Source organism: Dendrobates tinctorius, unplaced genomic scaffold, assembly GCF_039654945.1.
Source record: "Dendrobates tinctorius isolate UK_male_01 unplaced genomic scaffold, ASM3965494v1 ptg000058l, whole genome shotgun sequence".
Lineage (NCBI taxonomy): Eukaryota > Metazoa > Chordata > Amphibia > Anura > Dendrobatidae > Dendrobates > Dendrobates tinctorius.
Window position 1 is genome coordinate 5,292,257 of NW_027361726.1, and position 23,497 is coordinate 5,315,753.

Here is a 23,497-nt window from a genome sequence, read left to right on the forward strand (position 1 = left end):
ACACTGGGGGAGGCTCCATTACCGAGGATTGCTGCAGAAGGTTCTGTTATGGGGGGACACTGGGGGAGAATCCATTACAGAGGATTGCTGCAGAAGGTTCTGAAATGGGGGAAACTGGGGGAGGCTCCATTACAGAGGATTGCTGCAGAAGGTTCTGTTGTGGGGGGACACTGGGGGAGGCTCCATTACAGAGGATTGCTGCAGAAGGTTCTGTTGTGGGGGGACACTGGGGGAGGCTCCATTACAGAGGATTGCTGCAGAAGGTTCTGTTGTGGGGGGACACTGGGGGAGGCTCCATTACAGAGGATTGCTGCAGAAGGTTCTGTTGTGGGGGGACATTGTTTGAGGATCCATTACGGAGGATTGCTGCAGAAGGTTCTGGTGTGGGGGGACACTGGGGGAGGATCCATTACAGAGGATTGCTGCAGAAGGTTCTGTTGTGGGGGGACACTGGGGGAGGCTCCATTACAGAGGATTGCCGCAGAAGGTTCTGTTGTGGGGGGACACTGGGGGAGGATCCATTACAGAGGATTGCTGCAGAAGGTTCTGTTGTGGGGGGACACTGGGGGAGGATCCATTAAAGGTGGTTGCTGCGGAAGGTTCTGTTGTGGGGGGACACTGGGGGAGGCTCCATTACAGAGGATTGCTGCGGAAGGTTCTGTTGTGGGGGGACACTGGGGGAGGCTCCATTACAGAGGATTGCTGCAGAAAATTCTGTTGTGGGGGGACACTGGGGGAGGCTCCATTACAGAGGATTGCTGCAGAAGGTTCTGTTGTGGGGGGACACTGGGGGAGGATCCATTACAGGTGGTTGCTGCGGAAGGTTCTGTTGTGGGGGGACACTGGAGGAGACTCCATTACAGAGGATTGCTGCAGAAGATTCTGCTGTGGGGGGGACTCTGGAGGAGGCTCCATTACAGAGGATTGCTGCAGAAGGTTCTGTTGTGGGGGGACACTGGGGGAGGCTCCATTACAGAGGATTGCTGCAGAAGGTTCTGTTGTGGGGGGACACTGGGGGAGGCTCCATTACAGAGGATTGCTGCAGAAGGTTCTGTTGTGGGGGGACACTGGGGGAGGCTCCATTACAGAGGATTGCTGCAGAAGGTTCTGTTGTGGGGGGACACTGGGGGAGGATCCATTACAGAGGATTGCTGCAGAAGGTTCTGTTATGGGGGGACACTGGGGGAGGCTCCATTACAGAGGATTGCTGCAGAAGGTTCTGTTGTGGGGGGACACTGGGGGAGGCTCCATTACAGAGGATTGCTGCAGAAGGTTCTGTTGTGGGGGGACACTGGGGGAGGATCCATTACAGAGGATTGCTGCAGAAGGTTCTGTTATGGGGGGACACTGGGGGAGGCTCCATTACAGGTGGTTGCTGCGGAAGGCTGCACTACAGGGGTTGCCACAGAAGTTATGGTGGTCTCTGCAGAAAGTTCCATTATTGATGGTAGCTGCAGAAGGCGCTGCTACAAAGGCCAGTGTGGAAGGCTTTGTTATCGGGGCCACTGATGGAGGCTTCATTATGGAGGTCGCTGCAGAATTCTCTGTTATAGGGGTCACTGCGGGAGGCTCCATCATGGAGATTGCTGCAAAAGTCTCCGTTAAAGGGGGTCACTGTGGAAGGTCCTTTTGGGGGGAAAGGGAGTCAATGAAAAAGGATGTCACTGTGGAAGTTCCTGATATGGGGTTTTCGCTGAAAAAGGCTCCATTATGGGGTCACTGTTGCAGAAGGCTTCGCTATGGGGGTCACTGCAGAAGCCTCTGTTTAGGGGACATGGCCTCCCTCCATTGCCCCCACACACAGCTCTGAAGGATGTTATCAGGAATCCTGCCCTATTTTTCGAGGGAAAGTACAAATCATTAAAATCACAACACAAAAATGTTTACAGATCTAATATTGGGAAATGTCTTAATTAAATTCTTGCTGGTCATAAGCAAATACATCAAATGTCCCCACTCCGGTCTCATCACCACAAAGGTGATGATCTATGAACATTTGTTACAAAAAGGGGCTCTTTAACCAGTTTTGGGGTAACTCCGGGCGCACTAAGCGAGCAGGGTGGTTTCTGGGAGGAAGAAAGTCTCACTGTACAGAAATTCTGAAGGGCCATTCACTGTCGTACCGCGCGATCTGTGGATCAATCAGAATTATGGGGGTTTGTCATGACTTTTTTTTTCGCTGCGCACATTAATTTTCTCTTTCTCATCTAATGCCAATAGATCTTCTATTAAGGCCGGACAATCAGATACTGAATTAAAGGAATTTCACTGCATAAGTAACAATACTGCAAAAAAGAAACAAATAAACTAAGAGAAAAGAAACAAAGAAAATACGTATTATATAAATACATTCTCAATATAAACAGCTCTTCCCCTTTCAAAAAATTCATTCTCGGCCATGTCCCTGCATGCAGCCATCTTTATATGATCTGTCCATAGACAAGAATAAAGAGAAAACCTAAAAAATATACTAAAAGCCCATCTGACGGTTATAATACAGAAAAAAGAGGGAAGATTGGCAGAAAAAAAACTATATATATATATATATATATAAAGGTTTGTCTTGTGTGATGTCCTACCTGAAATCATCCACGGCATTCATGGCCTATGCAGCTCTTCTCCCCCCTTGGACATAGGGGGGATGCAGGTTTGCAGCAGATCTGAGGGTCACATCCACGGCTGCTGCATTGTCAGGATGCTGAGCATTTCGGGAATGACATGACGATGGAGGAAGGGTGCGCAAAATTCAGGGGCACGGACGGCTCTAGCAGCCTCTGCTCTTCCCAGCTGCAGAAGAGCAGCGAAAAGAGAGACAGAGTCACGTGAGCGCTCCTGTAGGTCTGATTAATGCAGTAGCTGCCGTCTTGCCGGATAATGCGGCCAGCAGACTGGAGCCTAAAAGCAAAAGCAGGCGAAGAACCGTCCGCCTGGAATAACGCCGATCCCCCGTCATCAGAATCGTCCAGGCCAAATGGGCGCATTTCATTTACGTTATTTATGCATCTGCCACACTGTGCACTCACATCAGTCACCATCCCCGGATGGGCCTGGTATAAAGAACAATAATACCCATGTGATATCAGCATGTACAGGGGCCTGGCGGGTAAAGGGGACCACCCTAGTATTTATTACAGATCACATACAGCCTAAAATTCCTCCTTTTCAGCATTAAAGGGATCAGACCAACTTTTTTTGTGTAAAGTCACAGCTCAAAATGAGATCTTAAGGTCTTTTGTTTAGGATTGGATTTTTTAATTCATACCAGAAACAGCGCCACTGTTGTCCATGGGTTGTGTAAGGTATTGTGGCTCAGTCCCATTCTTATATTAAAGGCTGGGCTCCCCACAATATGGCCGGCATTGTCTGAGGGACGCATTGTATATTCAGGCCATAGTAACCAATTCTCCAGGAACGTCCCGAAAAAGGAACGTGGAGGAAGAGTGCAAATCTCCGAGGCCCTGCAGGAATCTCCAGGAAATCAGTGATTACTGAAAGTTTCTCTTATCCCGGCGTTTTTTGGAGGCAGGAGGTGAAATGTTGAGAGGTATAAAGTAGGGATGTTGAGGGTGGAAACCGTCATGGAGAACAGCGGACTATAAAAGGCGGCATGGTCAATGCAGAAGATCACCGGTTGTGTGCCCAGATCTACTTCTACTGGGATGCCAAGATCTACCTCTACTGGGATGCCGACATCTACCTCTACTGGGATGCCCAGATCTACCTCTACTGGGATGCCAACATCTACCTCTACTGGGATGCCACCATCTACCTCTACTGGGATGCCGATATCTACCTCTACTGGGATGCCAACATCTACCTCTACTGGGATGCTGACATTTACCTCTACTGGGATGCCGACATCTACCTCTACTGGGATGCCGACATCTACCTCTACTGGGATGCCCAGATCTACCTCTACTGGGATGCCAACATCTACCTCTACTGGGATGCCAACATCTACCTCTACTGGGATGCCACCATCTACCTCTACTGGGATGCCGATATCTACCTCTACTGGGATGCCGATATCTACCTCTACTGGGATGCCGATATCTACCTCTACTGGGATGCTGACATTTACCTCTACTGGGATGCCGACATCTACCTCTACTGGGATGCCCACATCTACCTCTACTGGGATGCCCACATCTACCTCTACTGGGATGCCCAGATCTACCTCTACTGGGATGCCAACATCTACCTCTACTGGGATGCCACCATCTACCTCTACTGGGATGCCGATATCTACCTCTACTGGGATGCCAACATCTACCTCTACTGGGATGCCCACATCTACCTCTACTGGGATGTCGACATCATGATCTACCTCTACTGGGATGCCACCATCTACCTCTACTGGGATGCCGATATCTACCTCTACTGGGATGCCAACATCTACCTCTACTGGGATGCCAACATCTACCTCTACTGGGATGCTGACATTTACCTCTACTGGGATGCCGACATCTACCTCTACTGGGATGCCCACATCTACCTCTACTGGGATGCCAACATTTACCTCTACTGGGATGCCAACATTTACCTCTACTGGGATGCCGACATCTACCTCTACTGGGATGCCCACATCTACCTCTACTGGGATGCTGACATCTACCTCTACTGGGATGCCAACATCTACATCTACTGGGATGCCGACATCTACCTCTACTGGGATGCCCACATCTACCTCTACTGGGATGCCCACATCTACCTCTACTGGGATGCCGACATCTACCTCTACTGGGATGCTGACATCTACCTCTACTGGGATGCTGACATCTACCTCTACTGGGATGCCCACATCTACCTCTACTGGGATGCCAACATCTACCTCTACTGGGATGCCCACATCTACCTCTACTGGGATGCCAACATTTACCTCTACTGGGATGCTGACATCTACCTCTACTGGGAAGGACAGCAGGCACGGTACTGAAATCAGAGTGAATTACTCTATACCGGGGCACATGACTAAGGCTGCACAGGGTACATCATCTGGTGTATTGTGGGCACTCACACGTTCCGCTCCTGAGCACCATTCTATAGTTTATTGCTTGCACTGGGTTATTTGGGCACAATATAGATGATGACAACCAGGATACTAACCAAACTACCCCCGTTCTTCACTGTTATGGGCTGGGCACATCAACTGGCACTATGAGACTACGTTTTTGCTGCGTTTATTTTCTGCAGGCAAAACCTGCTCTCTTGGTCGTAAAGAAGCTAATTACTAAATAACAGATTTTACTGCACATTTGCTGTGTTTTTACCAGGTACTTTTGTCTCTTGGGCATGCTGATAAAGTTTAGTGCCCTTCAAAAAAACATGTTTTTGCTGCAATAACGCAGCAGTTTTCCCTTTCAGTCATGGAAAAAAAAAACAATGTGTGTGCATGGAATTTTCTGAACTCTCATAACTCTTGCTGGTAAAACGTAGCTTAACATTTGCATGATATAAAGCAGCAAAAAAAAACAAAAAACCCCACAGCAACATGTGAACACAGCCTTAAGGCTGTGTGCACACGCTGTGGATTTTGCTGCGGTTCCGCAGCGGTTTTGGCCGCTGCGGACCCGCAGCAGTTTCTGCTGCGGTGTACAGTACCATGATTCCCTATGGGAATCAAAAACCGCAATGCAGATGGTGCGGAATTTTCCGCGCGGATTATGTCAATTCTTTCTGCGGATTCCGCTGCGGTTTACCATCTCCTCCATTGAGGAGATGAAAAACCGCAGGGCAAAACCGCAGAGCAATCCGCAGGTAAAACCGCAGGTATTTTGACCTGCGGATTTTACAAAATCCGTGCGGATGAATCCGCACCTAATCCGCAGCGTGTGCACACAGCCTTACTCACACATTGCTACGGTGGAAACTTCTGCAATATTTGCCGGCACTAGGAAAGCTCACAACCCTCGCCCTTCATCGTCAGCTTTCCCATAAACATCTTCTTTAGAAAAAAAAAATCTCCCAAAAATAGGCTTTAACCCTATAAATACCGGAAGCCCTGATTGACCATTGACCTTCGCAATAACAGTAATAAAGGAATTAAACTGTCGGTTTCTGCACAAAGAGTTTTCCAGAAACAAGTGCCAAGGAATGCCACAATAGAGGATCCCAGGCCAGTCACATGCCAGGGCCGGTGCCAAGCTAGCATGTGCTCCACTTTCAGGGAGATCAGATGGCGTCTGTGCTAATGACAGGAGTCGTTACATTGTGTCACACAGCAGGTTGCACCGGATGCCCTCCATGCCCAGGGCAAATGCGGCCTGCAAACATTCCCTGTGTCCAGCACCATGCCACTACCCGCACAATGCCTTCCCCGATGCGGACCCCAATGTCCATCTGATGCACAGATGTCTGAAGCTAGAACAAAAGTCTATGGAGAATGTCCATCAGTCTGCAGCAGAAATCTGCCACCTCATCTGTTACTATGTGGACTGTATCAGCAAGTGCCAATCCTAATACCCAGAATTCAGCATTTATGATGGAAGAGGCCCCTCACCATATGGAGTACAGCAGGCAAGAAATGATAGCTAGGAGGAGGGGAAACCAGAAAGGATTTGTATCAGGGACCCTCAATTATAACATTGCTGTCCTCCTACACACTGGGGCGCAGGTGTGACGCCATCCTCTGCACTCTCTATAGGGACAACACTGGACTTTACTGCAATGGAAGCGACTGTGAGACCCCAAATCCTCCACACAGTGAGGGGCGAGGGAATGTGCTGCACAAAGTCTGTAAATGGAGTCAAGGGGTTCTGAGCCTCTCAACTTGTACAAATACCAATTAATGCATACATTAATCTCCTTAAGAAATTCCGCTAAAAGTTTATAATAATCTGAATAATACCATAAATGTTTCAAAGTTAAATGGTAGCAACATTCATACAAATTCCAAAACACCATAGCCCTTATGCATTGTACAAAAACATAATTTATATAATGCTGCTCCTATATACAAGAATATAACCACTATAAAACTGTACCCTATGTACAAGAATATAGCTACTATAATACTGCCCCTATGTACAAGAATATAACTACTATAATACTGCCCCTATGTACAAGAATATAACTACTATAATACTGCCCCTATGTACAGGAATATAACTACTATAATACTGCTCCTATGTACAAGAATATAACTACTATAATACTGCCCCTATGTTCAAGAATATAACTACTATAATACTGCTCCTATGTACAAGAATATAACTACTATAATACTGCCCCTATGTAGAAAAATATAACTACTATAATACTGCTCCTATGTACAAGAATATAACTACTATAAAACTGTACCCTATGTACAAGAATATAGCTACTATAATACTGCCCCTAAGGACAGGAATATAACTACTATAATACTGCCTCTATGTACAGGAATATAACTACTATAATACTGCTCCTATGTACAAGAATATAACTACTATAATACTGCCCCTATGTACAAGAATATAACTACTATAATACTGCTCCTATGTACAAGAATATAACTACTACAATACTGTCCCCTATGTACAAGAATATAACTACTATAATACTGCTCCAATGTACAAGAATATAACTACTATAAAACTGTACCCTATGTACAAGAATATAGCTACTATAATACTGCCCCTATGTACAGGAATATAACTACTATAATACTGCTTCTATGTACAAGAATATAACTACAATAATACTGCTCCTATGTACAAGAATATAACTGCTATAATACTGCTCCTATGTACAAGAATATAACTACTATAATACTGCCCCTATGAACAAGAATATAAATATTATAATACTGCTCCTATGTACAAGAATATATCTACTATAATACTGCTCCTATATACAAGAATATAACTACTATAATACTGCCCCTATGTACAAGAATATAACTACTATAATACTGTCCCCTATGTACAGGAATATAACTACTATAATACTGCTCCTATGTACAAGAATATAACTGCTATAATACTGCCCCTATGCACAAGAATATAACTACTATAAAACTGCTCCTATGTACAAGAATATAACTGCTATAATAGTGCTCCTATGTACAAGAAAGTAACAAGAACTACTATAATACTGCCCCCTATGTACAAGAATATATCTACTATAATACTGCCCCTATGTACAAGAATAAAACTACTATAATACTGCTCCTATGTACAAGAATATAACTACTATAATACTGCCCCCTATGTACAAGAATATAACTACTATAATACTGATCCCTATGTACAAGAATATAAATACTGTAATACTGCTCCTATGTACAAGAATATATCTACTATAATACTGCCCCTATGCACAAGAATATAACTACTATAATACTGCCCCCTATGTACAAGAATATAACTACTATAATACTGATCCCTATGTACAAGAATATAACTACTATAATACTGCCCCTATGTACAAGAATATAACTACTATAATACTGCCCCTATGTATAAGAATATAACTACTATAATACTGTTCTCTATGTACAAGAATATAACTACTATAATCCTGCCCCTATGTACAAGAATATAACTACTATAATATTGCCCCTATGATTAAGAACATAACTACTATAATACTGCCCTCTATGTACAAAAATATAACTACTATAATACTGCTCTTATGTACAAGAATATAACTACTGTAATATTGCCCCCTATGTACAAGAATATAACTACTATAATACTGCTCCTATGTACAAGAATATAACTACTATAATACTGCCCCCTATGTACAAGAATATAACTACTATAATACTGCTCCTATGTACAAGAATATAACTACTATAATACTGCTCCTATGTACAAGAATATAACTACTATAATCCTGCTCCTATGTACAAGAATATAACTACTATAATACTGCCCCCTATGTACAAGAATATAACTACTATAATACTGCTCCTATGTACAAGAATATAACTACTATAATACTGCTCCTATGTACAAGAATATAACTACTATAATCCTGCTCCTATGTACAAGAATATAACTGCTATAATACTGCTCCTATGTACAAGAATATAACTACTATAATACTGCCCCCTATGTACAAGAATATAACTACTATAATACTGCCCCTATGTACAAGAATATGACTGCTATAATAATGCCCCTATGTACAAGAATATAACTACTATAATACTGCCCCTATGTACAAGAATATAACTACTATAATAGTGCTCCCTAGGTACAAGAGTATAACTATTTTAATACTTCTCCCTATGTACAAGAATATAACTACTATAATACTGCTCCTATGTACAAGAATATAACTACTATAATACTGCTCCTATGTACAAGAATATAACTACTATAATACTGCTCCTATGTACAAGAATATAACTACTATAATACTGCTCCTATGTACAAGAATATAACTGCTATACTACTGCTCCTATGTACAAGAATATAACTACTATAATACTGCCCCTATGAACAAGAATATAAATACCAGGGCTGTGGAGTCGGAGTCGGAGTCGTGGAGTCGGAGTCGGAGCTCATTTTGGTGGAGTCGGAGTTGGAGTCGGTATAAAATGGACCGACTCCGACTCCTAAAATATATAATAAATTGGGTACAGTAATTCAATGCAGGATGTGCTGAATATTTTTTCATAGGAATTTGGGAAAGTTATGAAATGTCCTATAAATGGCTGTTCTATTCCTGATCTAAGGCTACATTCACACACAGCGTTTTTCCTGTGTTTTTTGAGGATACGTTTTTCAGCTGCAAACGCTGATCATCTTTTTAAAAAACCGCATCACCTGAAAGGTTTTTGAGCTCATAGATAATGTTTTCAATAGCAAAAGCAGATTAGAAATCTGCTCTATCTATATATCCATTTATCCATATCTGTCTATCCATATCGTATCTGTACCAAAAAGAATGAAAACCGGGTAGTACACCAATATATATTCTGTTCTATCTAAATATCTTGATTATGGGATCATAAAAATGATTAAATGTCTGAGGTTCACATTGTACTACAATAAATTTTTCACTTAAATATAAGCAATATGTGTGGGAGTCGGAGGTGGAGTCGGAGTCGGAGTTGGAGTCGGAGTCGGTGTAAGAGAAATTGAGGAGTCGGAGTCGGAGTTGCAGGTTTGGCTTACCGACGCCACAGCCCTGATAAATACTATAATACTGCTCCTATGTACAAGAATATATCTACTATAATACTGCTCCTATATACAAGAATATAACTACTATAATCCTGCCCCTATGTACAAGAATATAACTACTATAATACTGTCCCCTATGTACAGGAATATAACTACTATAATACTGCTCCTATGTACAAGAATATAACTGCTATAATACTGCCCCTATGCACAAGAATATAACTACTATAAAACTGCTCCTATGTACAAGAATATAACTGCTATAATAGTGCTCCTATGTACAAGAAAGTAACTACTATAATACTGCCCCTATGTACAAGAATATAACTGCTATAATACTGCTCCTATGTACAAGAATATAACTACTATAATACTGCTCCTATATACAAGAATATAACTACTATAATACTGCCCCTATGTACAAGAATATAACTACTATAATACTGTACCTTATGTACAAGAATATAACTACTATAATACTGCTCCTATATACAAGAATATAACTACCATAATAATGCTACTATGTACAAGAATATAGCTAATATAATACTGCTCCTATATACAAGAATATAACTACTATAGTACTGCTCCTATGTACAGGAATATAACTACTATAATACTGCTCTTATGTACAAGAATATAACTACTATAGTACTGTTCCTATGTACAAGAATGTAACTAATATAACTACTATAATACTGCTCCTATGTACAAGAATATAACTACTATAATACTGCCCCCTATGTACAAGAATATATCTACTATAATACTGCCCCTATGTACAAGAATAAAACTACTATAATACTGCTCCTATGTACAAGAATATAACTACTATAATACTGCCCCCTATGTACAAGAATATAACTACTATAATACTGATCCCTATGTACAAGAATATAAATACTATAATACTGCTCCTATGTACAAGAATATATCTACTTTAATACTGCCCCTATGCACAAGAATATAACTACTATAATACTGGCCCCTATGTACAAGAATATAACTACTATAATACTGATCCCTATGTACAAGAATATAACTACTATAATACTGCCCTTATGTACAAGAATATAACTACTATAATACTGCCCCTATGTATAAGAATATAACTACTATAATACTGTTCTCTATGTACAAGAATATAACTACTATAATCCTGCCCCTATGTACAAGAATATAACTACTATAATACTGCCCCTATGATTAAGAAAATAACTACGATAATACTGCCCCCTATGTACAAAAATATAACTACTATAATACTGCTCTTATGTACAAGAATATAACTACTGTAATATTGCCCCCTATGTACAAGAATATAACTACTATAATACTGCTCCTATGTACAAGAATATAACTACTATAATACTGCCCTCTATGTACAAGAATATAACTACTATAATACTGCTCCTATGTACAAGAATATAACTACTATAATACTGCTCCTATGTACAAGAATATAACTACTATAATTCTGCTCCTATGTACAAGAATATAACTGCTATAATACTGCTCCTATGTACAAGAATATAACTACTATAATACTGCCCCCTATGTACAAGAATATAACTACTATAATACTGCCCCCTATGTACAAGAATATGACTACTATAATACTGCCCCTATGTACAAGAATATAACTACTATAATACTGCCCCTATGTACAAGAATATAACTACTATAATAGTTCTCCCTAGGTACAAGAGTATAACTATTTTAATACTTCTCCCTATGTACAAGAATATAACTACTATAATACTGCTCCTATGTATAAGAATATAACTACTATAATACTGCCTCTATGTACCAGAATATAACTACTATAATACTGCTCCTATGTACAAGAATATAACTACTATAATACTGCCTCTATGTACAAGAATATAACTACTATAATACTGCTCTTATGTACAAGAATATAACTACTATAATGCTACCCCTATGTACAAGAACATAACTACTATAATACTGCTCCTATGTACAGGAATATAGCTACTATAATACTGCTCCTATGTACAAGAATATAACTACTATAATACTGCCCCCTATATACAAGAATAGAACTACTATAATACTGCCCATATGTACAAGAATATAACTACTATAATACTGACTCCTATATACAAGAATGTAACTACTATAATACTGTCCCCTATGTACAAGAATATAGTTACCATAATACTGCTCCTATGCACAAGAATATAACTACCATAATACTGCCCCCTATATACAAGAATATAACTACTATAATACTGCCCCTATGTACAAGAATATAACTCCTATAATACTGACTCCTATATACAAGAATGTAACTACTATAATACTGTCCCCTATGTACAAGAATATAACTACTATAATACTGCTCCTATGTACAAGAATATAACTACTATAATACCGCCCCTATGTACAACTATAAAAATCTTCACAAGTGAAATAATTCTTTACTCTGATTTTCTTTGTAATATATAAAATAATATAGAGAATTAGTTTTTAGTAGAAATGATTATTCTTGCTCCTTCATGTCTCCATAAATCACTATTTTTCCAATATTTCTTATAGAAAATCATTGTGTGTTATTTGTACATATTACAATATTACTGAGTCCATAGATCCTTCTGGGGGACAACTTTAGATCCTGCAGCTCCTTAGCTCCAGTCTTACAACCCCCAATGATATGACACCATTAATGCGTTGATACTGACAAATTAGTACAACTGGTTTTCATGGAAACAGCTTGATTTATTTTATATATAGATACATTGATCAGGTGCAAGCTTGTCATCATGTAGATACTTTATAAGATCCAGGTGACATCTGTGACCAGTGATCGTTATTCCCTGCAATTTCCTGTCCCTTTACAAGGTGGGGGGAGGTAGCAGTAGTGCAGACAGGGAGACAATGTGGCTGAATGTGATGTCAGGTGCAGGACAATAGGAGGAGGAGAGCAGTCTGCCAACACTATATGTTTCCATGGCTACAGACTACAAACAATCCCCATGTGTAGTCAGATCCTGCAATCATGTTCTCCCTCCTCCATCGGTTCTTTTTCTACAGATTTTAGATTAGCAAGAATCCAAGGGGTAACGTTTCTCCTTGCGGAGAGTGACATGCCAGGCCTGACATGCTGAGGTGAGGAGACTTTTAAGCCTTAAAACTCCTCTGGGAAATTAAAGAAGCAAATTGTCTCTTCACCAAGGAAGAGGACTAGAACTCTAGTGTCACCTATAGGAAGTAGAAATCCTAAAAGTCAATTTTGACAATTTAACTAACCTTGTCACATGACTTAGGGTAATAGCCAAACCAGATGCTCACTGTTATGATTGAGTCACCGCAGGAGGCAAAAACGGAAATGCAAGCTAAGTCCAGAAAACCAGAGAGGTTGGCAGCTATCGGATTGCAGACCCCTGAACCTATCAACACAACTAGCAGTAGCCGTGGGGGGTTCCTACGATGCCCTAGACCCCTCGATCACAGCCGGAGGACTAGATAGCCTAAAGACAGAAAGGGAAATCTAAACTGCCCCAGAGCAGACCCCAAAGCAAAAGGCAGCCCCCCACATATAATGACAGTGAAGCAAGAAGAAAGAACACAACACAGACAGAAAGATAGACTGAGCAAAGACGGGTCCCAAGCTAACTAGATAGGATAGGATTGCTGTCTGCAATCCGTGAAAAACCCTATGAAAATAGCCAACAGACTGACAGTGAAAAAGGCCCTGAAGACGCTAGGCTTCAAAAAGATTTTGTCAGTACTCAGGAATATTCTGAAGACAGAGCAACCGGCAAAAGGAGATTCAGCTCACCCCAGCAGGGAATGGCAGAATCCAGAAAAGCAAGGCAAAAAACAAAACACAAATGCAAAAAGGCAAAGCAGAAAAACTTAGCTTTAGAGGAGCAGGAATCAGACTGGTGTCCTAGAAGTCCACAGAGAAATCACCCGCAGGGCAGAAGGGCGTCGGCAGCCTTATATCCAGTCAGTGACTCCACTCAGCCAGTCATCATCATTACGCTCAGGTGCCTGATAATCAGGCTCACTACCTTCCCTCACCAGAATAGGGAGTTCACCAGACCTCAGTGACGAAGGGGAAAATGAACTCACAACAGCTCACTTTGCAGATTCTTCAATAACTGCAAAATTGCATAAAGGTGGCCAAGAATGCAACATGTCGGGTAGCATTTTCACAAAGTACCATACATTTACTTTAAGATTAATAAATATTAAAGTAATCACCTCCCACATCCGATCACTGGCTCGCTCTTGTTATCTGCACATCAAAAACATTTCTAGAATTTGACCTTTTCTTACTTTCGACTCTGCAAAAACTCTTACTATTTCTTTTCATTCTCCTCTGGACTATTGTAATTCTCTAGTAATCGGTCTCCCTCTTACCAAACTCTCCCCCCTCCAATCTGTCTTTAATGCTGCAGCCAGGATCATATTCCTCACCAATCGTTATATCGATGTCTCTACCTTGTGCCAGTCATTACACTGGCTACCCATCCACTCCAGAATCCAGTACAAACTTATTACCCTCACCCACAAAGCACTCCATGGCTCAGCACCATCCTACATCTCCTCCCTCGTCTCAGCCTACCACCCTACCCTTGCCTTTCATTCTTCTAATGACCTGAGGTTAACATCCTGAATAATCAGAACCTCTCACTCCCGTCTCCACGACTTTTCACGTGCTGCACCAATTCTTTGGAATGCACTACCCAGGTTAATACAATTAATTCCCAATCCCCTCAGTTTTAATCGTGCTCTAAAAACGCATTTGTTCAGACTGGCCTACCGCCTCAACGCATTAACCTAAATATCCCTGTGTGGCCAATTCAAAATTTTTACCGTAACCAGGTTCCTCGCATCATGTTCTCACGTGCTTTATGCATTTAATAGCCCTCTGTGTCTGTACTTTACATATTTAGACTGTTAACTGGTTCATGCAGCAACAGGAACACCCGATTCTTACACTGTGGCTGGTCTGAACAATAAAAGCAATTCTTACCATCCACCTTTCGTGTCTCCTCTTTTCCTCATAGGTTGTAAGCTTGCGAGCAGGGCCCTCATTCTTCTTGGTATCTGTTTTGATCTATGTGTCTATTCTTATGCTGTAATGTATATTGTCTGTACAAGTCCCCTCTGAAATGTAAAGTGCTGTTGAATATGTTGGTGCTATAGAAATAAAATTATTATTTATTATTAAAGGATTTGGGAGTATAAGTCATATTTCTAATTTAGATTTTATATGTAAATGTACCAACTATAGTCATCAGCGATCTGTAGAAGCAGAAAAGTGCCATTTTCCCCCCTGACCTTGCGAGGGAAAGAATATCTGCACCTCATCTGTATACTGCAGCGTGGCAGGATGGCTGCGTCTCTATGCAAGGTCTTCAGTTTTAAACATTTAAAACACCTGGAAAGTTGCCCAGAGTCTCTTGGCACTTGCATGCGGCTCAGGGGATTAAATGCGATCTATAAATCTTCTGAGCAGCAGGCCTCTTTGTCACACTCTAAAAAGGGTGCCGCGTTGTTCCACAGAAGTGCGCCCCACGTCCTTCTTGTATCGCGTTATCAAGTGTTGAGGACCCAGAAGCCAATTCTTATTCATCACTACAAAATGTATCACTGTAATAAATGAGCTGCTGTCCAGAGCGGTACAGAAAACGGGAATCACTCATGATCGCTGAGGGCGCAAGGGAACAGTGGGACATCATACCCGAAGCTTGACAGCGTTGCACAATTACCTGCAGGCAATTTTTTGTGCAACTTGTGCACCTTCCTAGAAGGGTCTTCACTAAAATGATGCACATCACGGCTTAAAAAAGGATTCTGTCAAGTCAGGACAGTCATATATCAGTTATTCACACTCTTTCCATGCTGGGAGATGATAACGGTAGTACAGCACTTGCACAATGTGGCAGTGGTACAAGAGAACTTCCCCTGCTGGTTGCAACGATAGTAGAATGATTTTCTATGTATATGATCAATATACAGGGTGGGCCATTTATATGGATACATCTGGGTAGGCTGACTTCAAAATGGCCGCCATGGTCACCACCGATCTTGAAAAGTTTCCCCCCGCCCATATACTAATGTGCCACAAACAGGAAGTTGATATCACCAACCATTCCCTTTTTATTTAGGTGTATCCATATAAATGGCCACCCAGGTCTAACCTTATAAATGGCCCACCCTGTATTGCACAGCACTGAGCAGAGTAATGAACGGACGGGCTACTTCCATTCCGGCTGTGGTGATTCTGTCCCATTGTGTATCTTACGGCGGTGTCACTGAATGTCTCATGGTTTGGGCAATGTCAGCACAATATCCGAGACACTCATCAGCTCGCATTGTGTCGCTTTCCTCTGGAGCCTGAAAAGTCAGCAGCTGCTGCTGTAATAACCACCATGCATACAGAGCAGAAGAGAAAGAGCCTCAGAAAGAACAGGGCAGTGCCAAAAGACTAAGGGCTATGCCAAGTGGGCAGTGCCTAGAGACTAGGGGCTATGCCATATGGGCAGTGCCAAGAGACTAAGGGCTATGACATGTGGGCAGTGCCAAGAGACAAGGGGCTGTGGCATGTGGGCAGTGCCAAGATACTAGGGGCTGTGGCATGTGGGCAGTGCCAAGAGACTAAGGGCTATGACATGTGGGCAGTGCCAAGAGACAAGCGGCTGTGGCATGTAGGCAGTGCCAAGAGACTTGGGGCTATGCCATGTGGGCAGTGCCAAGAGGTTAGATGCTATCCTATGTGGGCAGTGTTAAGAGACTAGGGGCTATGACATGTGGGCAGTGCCAAGATACAAGGGGGTATGCCATGTGGGTAGTGCCAAGATACAAGGGGCTATGCCATGTGGGCAGTGCCAAGAGACTAGGGGCCGTGCCATGTGGGCAGTGCCAAGAGACTAGGGGCTGTGCCATGTGGGCAGTGCCAAGATACAAGGGGCTATGCCATGTGGGTAGCGCCAAGATACAATGGGCTATGCCATGTGGGTAGTGCCAAGATACAAGGGCTACGCCATGTAGGCAGTGCCAAGAGACTAGGGGCCGTGCCATGTGGGCAGTGCCAAGAGACTAGGGGCTGTGCCATGTGGGCAGTGCCAAGATACAAGGGGTTATGCCATGTGGGTAGTGCCAAGATACAAGGGGCTATGCCATGTGGGTAGTGCCAAGATACAAGGGGCTATGCCATGTGGGCAATGCCAAGAGACTAGGGGCTGTGCCATGTGGGCAGTGCCAAGATACAAGGGGCTATACCATGTGGGTAGTGCCAAGATTCAAGGAGCTATGCCATGTGGGTAGTGCCAAGATACAAGGGGCTATGCCATGTGGGCAGTGCCAAGAGACTAGGGGCTACGCCATGTAGGCAGTGTCAAGAGACTAGGGGCTATGCCATGTGGGTAGTGCCAAGATTCAAGGGGCTATGCCATGTGGGCAGTGCCAAGAGACTAGGGGCCATGCCATGGCTTACATAATTCTTGGATAGACTGCATATTATTTCGGCGAGCCCCGCAGACCGCAGGAAGGATGCAGCAATCACTTGCTAACGATCAATTGTTGCCCATGCATCAGGGCAGGAGCTATGGATATGTTCATCCAGATCTTCCTGGATCTTACAGCACAGTGAAGACTGACACTTGCGTAGGGGGAACACTAGCTTAGAAACTTGTGTGGGAAATGTAGTCTCAGATTCTAGAGCACATGTCAGGTTTTAGAGAACTGTCCACCCTACTTGTTGGGAGGGTCCCGGGACAATATGATCATTATATAGCGTCCCCATGTTGGGACTCTCCCCCCAGTCATCAGCTGCAGGTAAGCCGGGCAGTAAGCTTTCAGTTTCTCCACAGCGCCACCACAGGAGGAAAGAAGCATTACACAGCGTCCATTCATATCAATAAGATATCTGTGTAACGCTGGACAGGCGGGTCCTCCAGAGCCAGAGATGCTTTCTAGAAATGGTCTGAACTATGGCCAAGAGATGAGGATCCTGAACAGAGAAGATCACTCGTCTTTCCACAAGTCTATGATATACATAAGGAGAAATGTTATAAATCTCCACAGACGCGAGCGGAGGCTCAGAGACTTCTGGGAATCACAAGCACGCAGACCCCATATAGAGCCGTCCATAAATCGGGGTAAAGTTCTTCCATGAAAGGAAGCCACCAGAGGCCCATCACACGGAAATGTGTGCAAAACCTGGCAAAACCCAGCATTGTATTAAAGGGGTCGTTCACAACTTACAGTGGCATGTAAAAGTCTGGGCACCCCTGGTCAAAATTACACATTTCCTTTGTATTTTAGCCCCCCCCCCAAAAAAAAAAATAAAAATATATTTTTACATTTTCCTAGCTGCAGTGTGCCCCCACCCCAGTCCGATAACTACAAGGGAAAGGTGCTATCTGTAACGTTAGGCCTTTTAGATCATTTAATGTTTAACTGTTCACAATACATGCCAATGTATGTGATATAGAAGAAAAGTGGGGTGAGGGGTCTGACCCTTGTATCCCCCATGATCAGCTGGATGTGAAGTTGATGTGATTTGAGCTGCAGTACCAAGAATGACCACTACAAATTTACAGTGCTGTACTGTTCCGCTCCATCAGCCACCACTTGTCGGACCCCCATAGTTTTTTTCCTTGATTGCCCTTCCTAATGATAGGTCATTGGAATCTAAGTAGTGGACAGCCCCTTTAAGTATTAGAACATTTATTAATTTTATTTTTATCTTTAAAAATGGGTGTGGCTATGGTAGAGTGGGGGGGCGTGGCTTGTGATATTTTATGAATTTTCAAATTAAGTCAGGCTGAGACCCCCAGAACAGTAGCTGCTCCCACTAGAGTGGATCGGGGTCATCACATTTCTACAAAGTCGAAAAAAAAAAGTAGATTCCCCGAGTAAGTGATTGTGTGGGGTTAGAGAACTCCTTTATTCTGATGGTTGGTGGCGGTCTGACCACAAGAACGAAAGACCCTTCAGATTGAGTTTATTATGAAGAGCAGGCTCAGCACTTCCCATCCACTATTGTAGACTGAGTAAAGGGGAGAGGCTCCTGCTGCAGCCGAGACTGGCGTGATGATCTCCAGAGATACCGGATTACAGAAGGATGAGGAAGGGACTGCTGGATGCTAGTCTTCCTCTCAATGTGATTTGGGGTCTTAAAGGAGATGTTTATGGATAAGACCATGAACCAGGAGAAACCAAAATACACAAAACGCTTTCTGGCACATTAGTATCTAATATTCACCCTCCATGCCCCTCTGATAACTATGGCGGTAATATCAGGGGCTCCTTGCGCTGCCAATTTGCAGCCTTATTTTTTATCCTTTTTTTGCAGAAATATCGCCCGCAATGAAGCACAGCGAGGCGCCGGGCGCAGACTAAACATTTACAGAAAGTCTCCGGATCAGAAGATGCAAATGTTCTAAACCCCTGGCTCTAGTTATCCAGAAATGTACAAACCTGTCCCAGTCCACTACTAGCATCCACTGGTGACGTCACCCACGGGGCAGCGGGAGCCCCAAATCTCTGTGTGACACTGCAGCTAGGAAAAGGAAGCTTGTACCCCTATTTTAGGGTGTGAATACTTTTGCTAATTTGAAGCATAAAAAGACAAAGCAACTGTATAAGGTAATTTTGATTAAAAATGTACTGATTTTCGTACACAGCTGTCAGGCAGAGCAATGATTACAGGTTATGTCCTGTGTCGTCTTATCGTCAGAGGCAGGATTATAGTGCAGGGGAACAGCTCTCTACACAGAATCCTCCAATCACAATAGGTGATGTCACAGCTCACCTCCTCCACCTCTCTCCACTATCTATGAACTTTGCGCACGGTCTTAGGGTCAGTGTCTGACCATTGTTAAAGTGAAAGGAGAGGAATTTAGAGACTAAAAATTCTCAGTGACCACTGCGAAAAATGCAAGATTCTAGTTTTAATACAGAGTGAAAGGTAAAAAAAAAAATACTAGAAATTTAAAATATGAATACTAAAAAAAATATATATATAAATGCATATATTTAGCGCAAAAACATGATATAAACAATAGTTAATTTTCTGATGACATGTCCCTTAAATCAGTATATACCGTATCTTGTATATAATGTAATGGGGTTCTCCAACAATGTGATGGGCAATTTTCACCAATTCGTACCCTAGTGTTCCTGTCAGATGCATGGAGCGTGCATGTCCTCCTGTCACAGCTTACGGGGGACACAGGACCCCAGTATAATGGGTGACAAGTCCTCCGGATTTTCCCCATCACTTCCCATAGAGGTGAGCGGTGCCATGTTGTGTGGCAGCTACTGATCTTCCGTCAATAATTGACACCATGCTCAGCAGAGCCAATAATTAAAGCTCCGGGAGCTGTCGGGCAATGTAGGGACTGGACCTTGCAGACAACAGGGTCATTGTGGTGACCACTGACCGACAGATCACTACGAGCAGATGAATAAGGGGCAAAATAATCATTTCTAATTAACATGTGCCAATCTGTCCTAGATTGCAGGAGGGTCCCCTCTCACAACTCATCATGATGTACCCCTTCTATGCATACACATATATGGCCTCTCAGCCAGGCAATGTGCACACACTATATACACACACTATATATCCAGATGTGTCGTGCACATACTATATATACAGACGTGCATACACTATATACACAGACATGCACATGCTATATATACAGATGTGCACACACTATATATCCAGACGTGTCATGCACCTACTATATATACAGACGTGCACACACTATGTACACACACTATATATCCAGACGTGTCGTGCACACACTATATATACAGACACGCACACACTATATATACAGACGTGCACACACTATATACACAGACATGCACATGCTATATATACAGATGTGCACACACTATATACACACACTATATATCCAGATGTGTCGTGCACATACTATATATACAGACGTGCATACACTATATACACAGACATGCACATGCTATATATACAGATGTGCACACACTATATACACACACTATATATCCAGATGTGTCGTGCACATACTATATATACATACGTGCATACACTATATACACAGACATGCACATGCTATATATACAGATGTGCACACACTATATACACACACTATATATCCAGATGTGTCGTGCACATACTATATATACAGACGTGCATACACTATATACACAGACATGCACATGCTATATATACAGATGTGCACACACTATATACACACACTATATATCCAGACGTGTCGTGCACATACTATATATACAGACGTGCATACACTATATACACAGACATGCACATGCTATATATACAGATGTGCACACACTATATACACACACTATATATCCAGATGTGTCGTGCACATACTATATATACATACGTGCATACACTATATACACAGACATGCACATGCTATATATACAGATGTGCACACACTATATACACACACTATATATCCAGATGTGTCGTGCACATACTATATATACAGACGTGCATACACTATATACACAGACATGCACATGCTATATATACAGATGTGCACACACTATATACACACACTATATATCCAGACGTGTCGTGCACATACTATATATACAGACGTGCATACACTATATACACAGACATGCACATGCTATATATACAGATGTGCACACACTATATACACACACTATATATCCAGACGTGTCATGCACCTACTATATATACAGACGTGCACACACTATGTACACACACTATATATCCAGACGTGTCGTGCACTCACTATATATACAGACACGCACACACTATATATACAGACGTGCACACACTATATACACAGACATGCACATGCTATATATACAGATGTGCACACACTATATACACACACTATATATCCAGACGTGTCGTGCACATACTATATTCACACACTATATATACAGATGTGCAGACACTATATACACACACTACATATAAAGATGTGCACACACAATACATACAGATGCACACACTATATATACATACGTGCATACACTATATACACAGACATGCACATGCTATATATACAGATGTGCACACACTATATACACACACTATATATCCAGACGTGTCGTGCACATACTATATATACAGACGTGCATACACTATATACACACACTATATATCCAGACGTGTCGTGTACACACTATATATACATACGTGCATACACTATATACACAGACATGCACATGCTATATATACAGATGTGCACACACTATATACACACACTATATATCCAGACGTGTCATGCACCTACTATATATACAGACGTGCACACACTATGTACACACACTATATATCCAGACGTGTCGTGCACACACTATATATACAGACACGCACACACTATATATACAGACGTGCACACACTATATACACAGACATGCACATGCTATATATACAGATGTGCACACACTATATACACACACTATATATCCAGACGTGTCGTGCACATACTATATTCACACACTATATATACAGATGTGCAGACACTATATACACACACTACATATAAAGATGTGCACACACAATACATACAGATGCACACACTATATATACATACGTGCATACACTATATACACAGACATGCACATGCTATATATACAGATGTGCAGACACTATATACACACACTACATACAGTCATATGTAAAAGTTTGGGCACCCCTATTAATGTTAACCTTTTTTCTTTATAACAATTTTGGTTTTTGCAACAGCTATTTCAGTTTCATATATCTAATAACTGATGGACTCAGTTATATTTCTGGATTCAAATGAGGTTTATTGTGCTAACAGAAAATATGCAATCTGCATTTAAACAAAATTTGACCGGTGCAAAAGTATGGGCACCCTTATCATTTTCTTGATTTGAACACTCCTAACTACTTTTTACTGACTTCCTGAAGCACTAAATTGCTTTTGTAACCTCATTGAGCTTTGAACTTCATAGCCAGGTGTATCAAATCATGAGAAAAGGTATTTAAGGTGGCCACTTGCAAGAAGTTCTCCTATTTGATTCTCCTATGAAGAGTGGCATCATGGGCTCCTCAAAGCTACTCTCAAATGATCTGAAAACAAAGATTATTCAACATAGCTTTTCAGGGGAAGGATACCAAAAGTTGTCTCAGAGATTTAACCAGTCAGTTTCCACTGTGAGGAACATAGTAAGGAAATGGAAGAACACAGGTACAGTTCTTGTTAATCCCAGAAGTGGCAGGCCAAGAAAAATATCAGAAAGGCAGAGAAGAAGAATTGTGAGAACAGTCAAGGACAATCCACAGACCACCTCCAAAGACCTGCAGCCTCATCTTGCTGCAGATGGTGTCACTGTGCATCGGTCAACAATACAGCGCACTTTGCACAAGGAGAAGC

The 23,497-nt window shown here is 42.0% G+C and overlaps 1 protein-coding gene across 5 annotated transcripts in view; it reads right to left on the bottom strand.

Moving 5' to 3' along the window:
- EVL (Enah/Vasp-like) overlaps positions 1 to 23,497 on the bottom strand; it is a 228,273-nt gene that overhangs the window by 198,009 nt on the left and 6,767 nt on the right. The window contains exon 1 of one of the 5 annotated variants that reach the window (XM_073577958.1): positions 2,580 to 2,740. The exons of the other annotated variants lie outside the window; for them this stretch is intronic. Coding sequence (XP_073434059.1) covers positions 2,580 to 2,602 — 23 coding nt within the window. The 5' untranslated portion in view covers positions 2,603 to 2,740. Of the gene's footprint in view, positions 1 to 2,579; positions 2,741 to 23,497 lie in introns of those variants that run through there. 5 annotated transcript variants of the gene reach the window in all.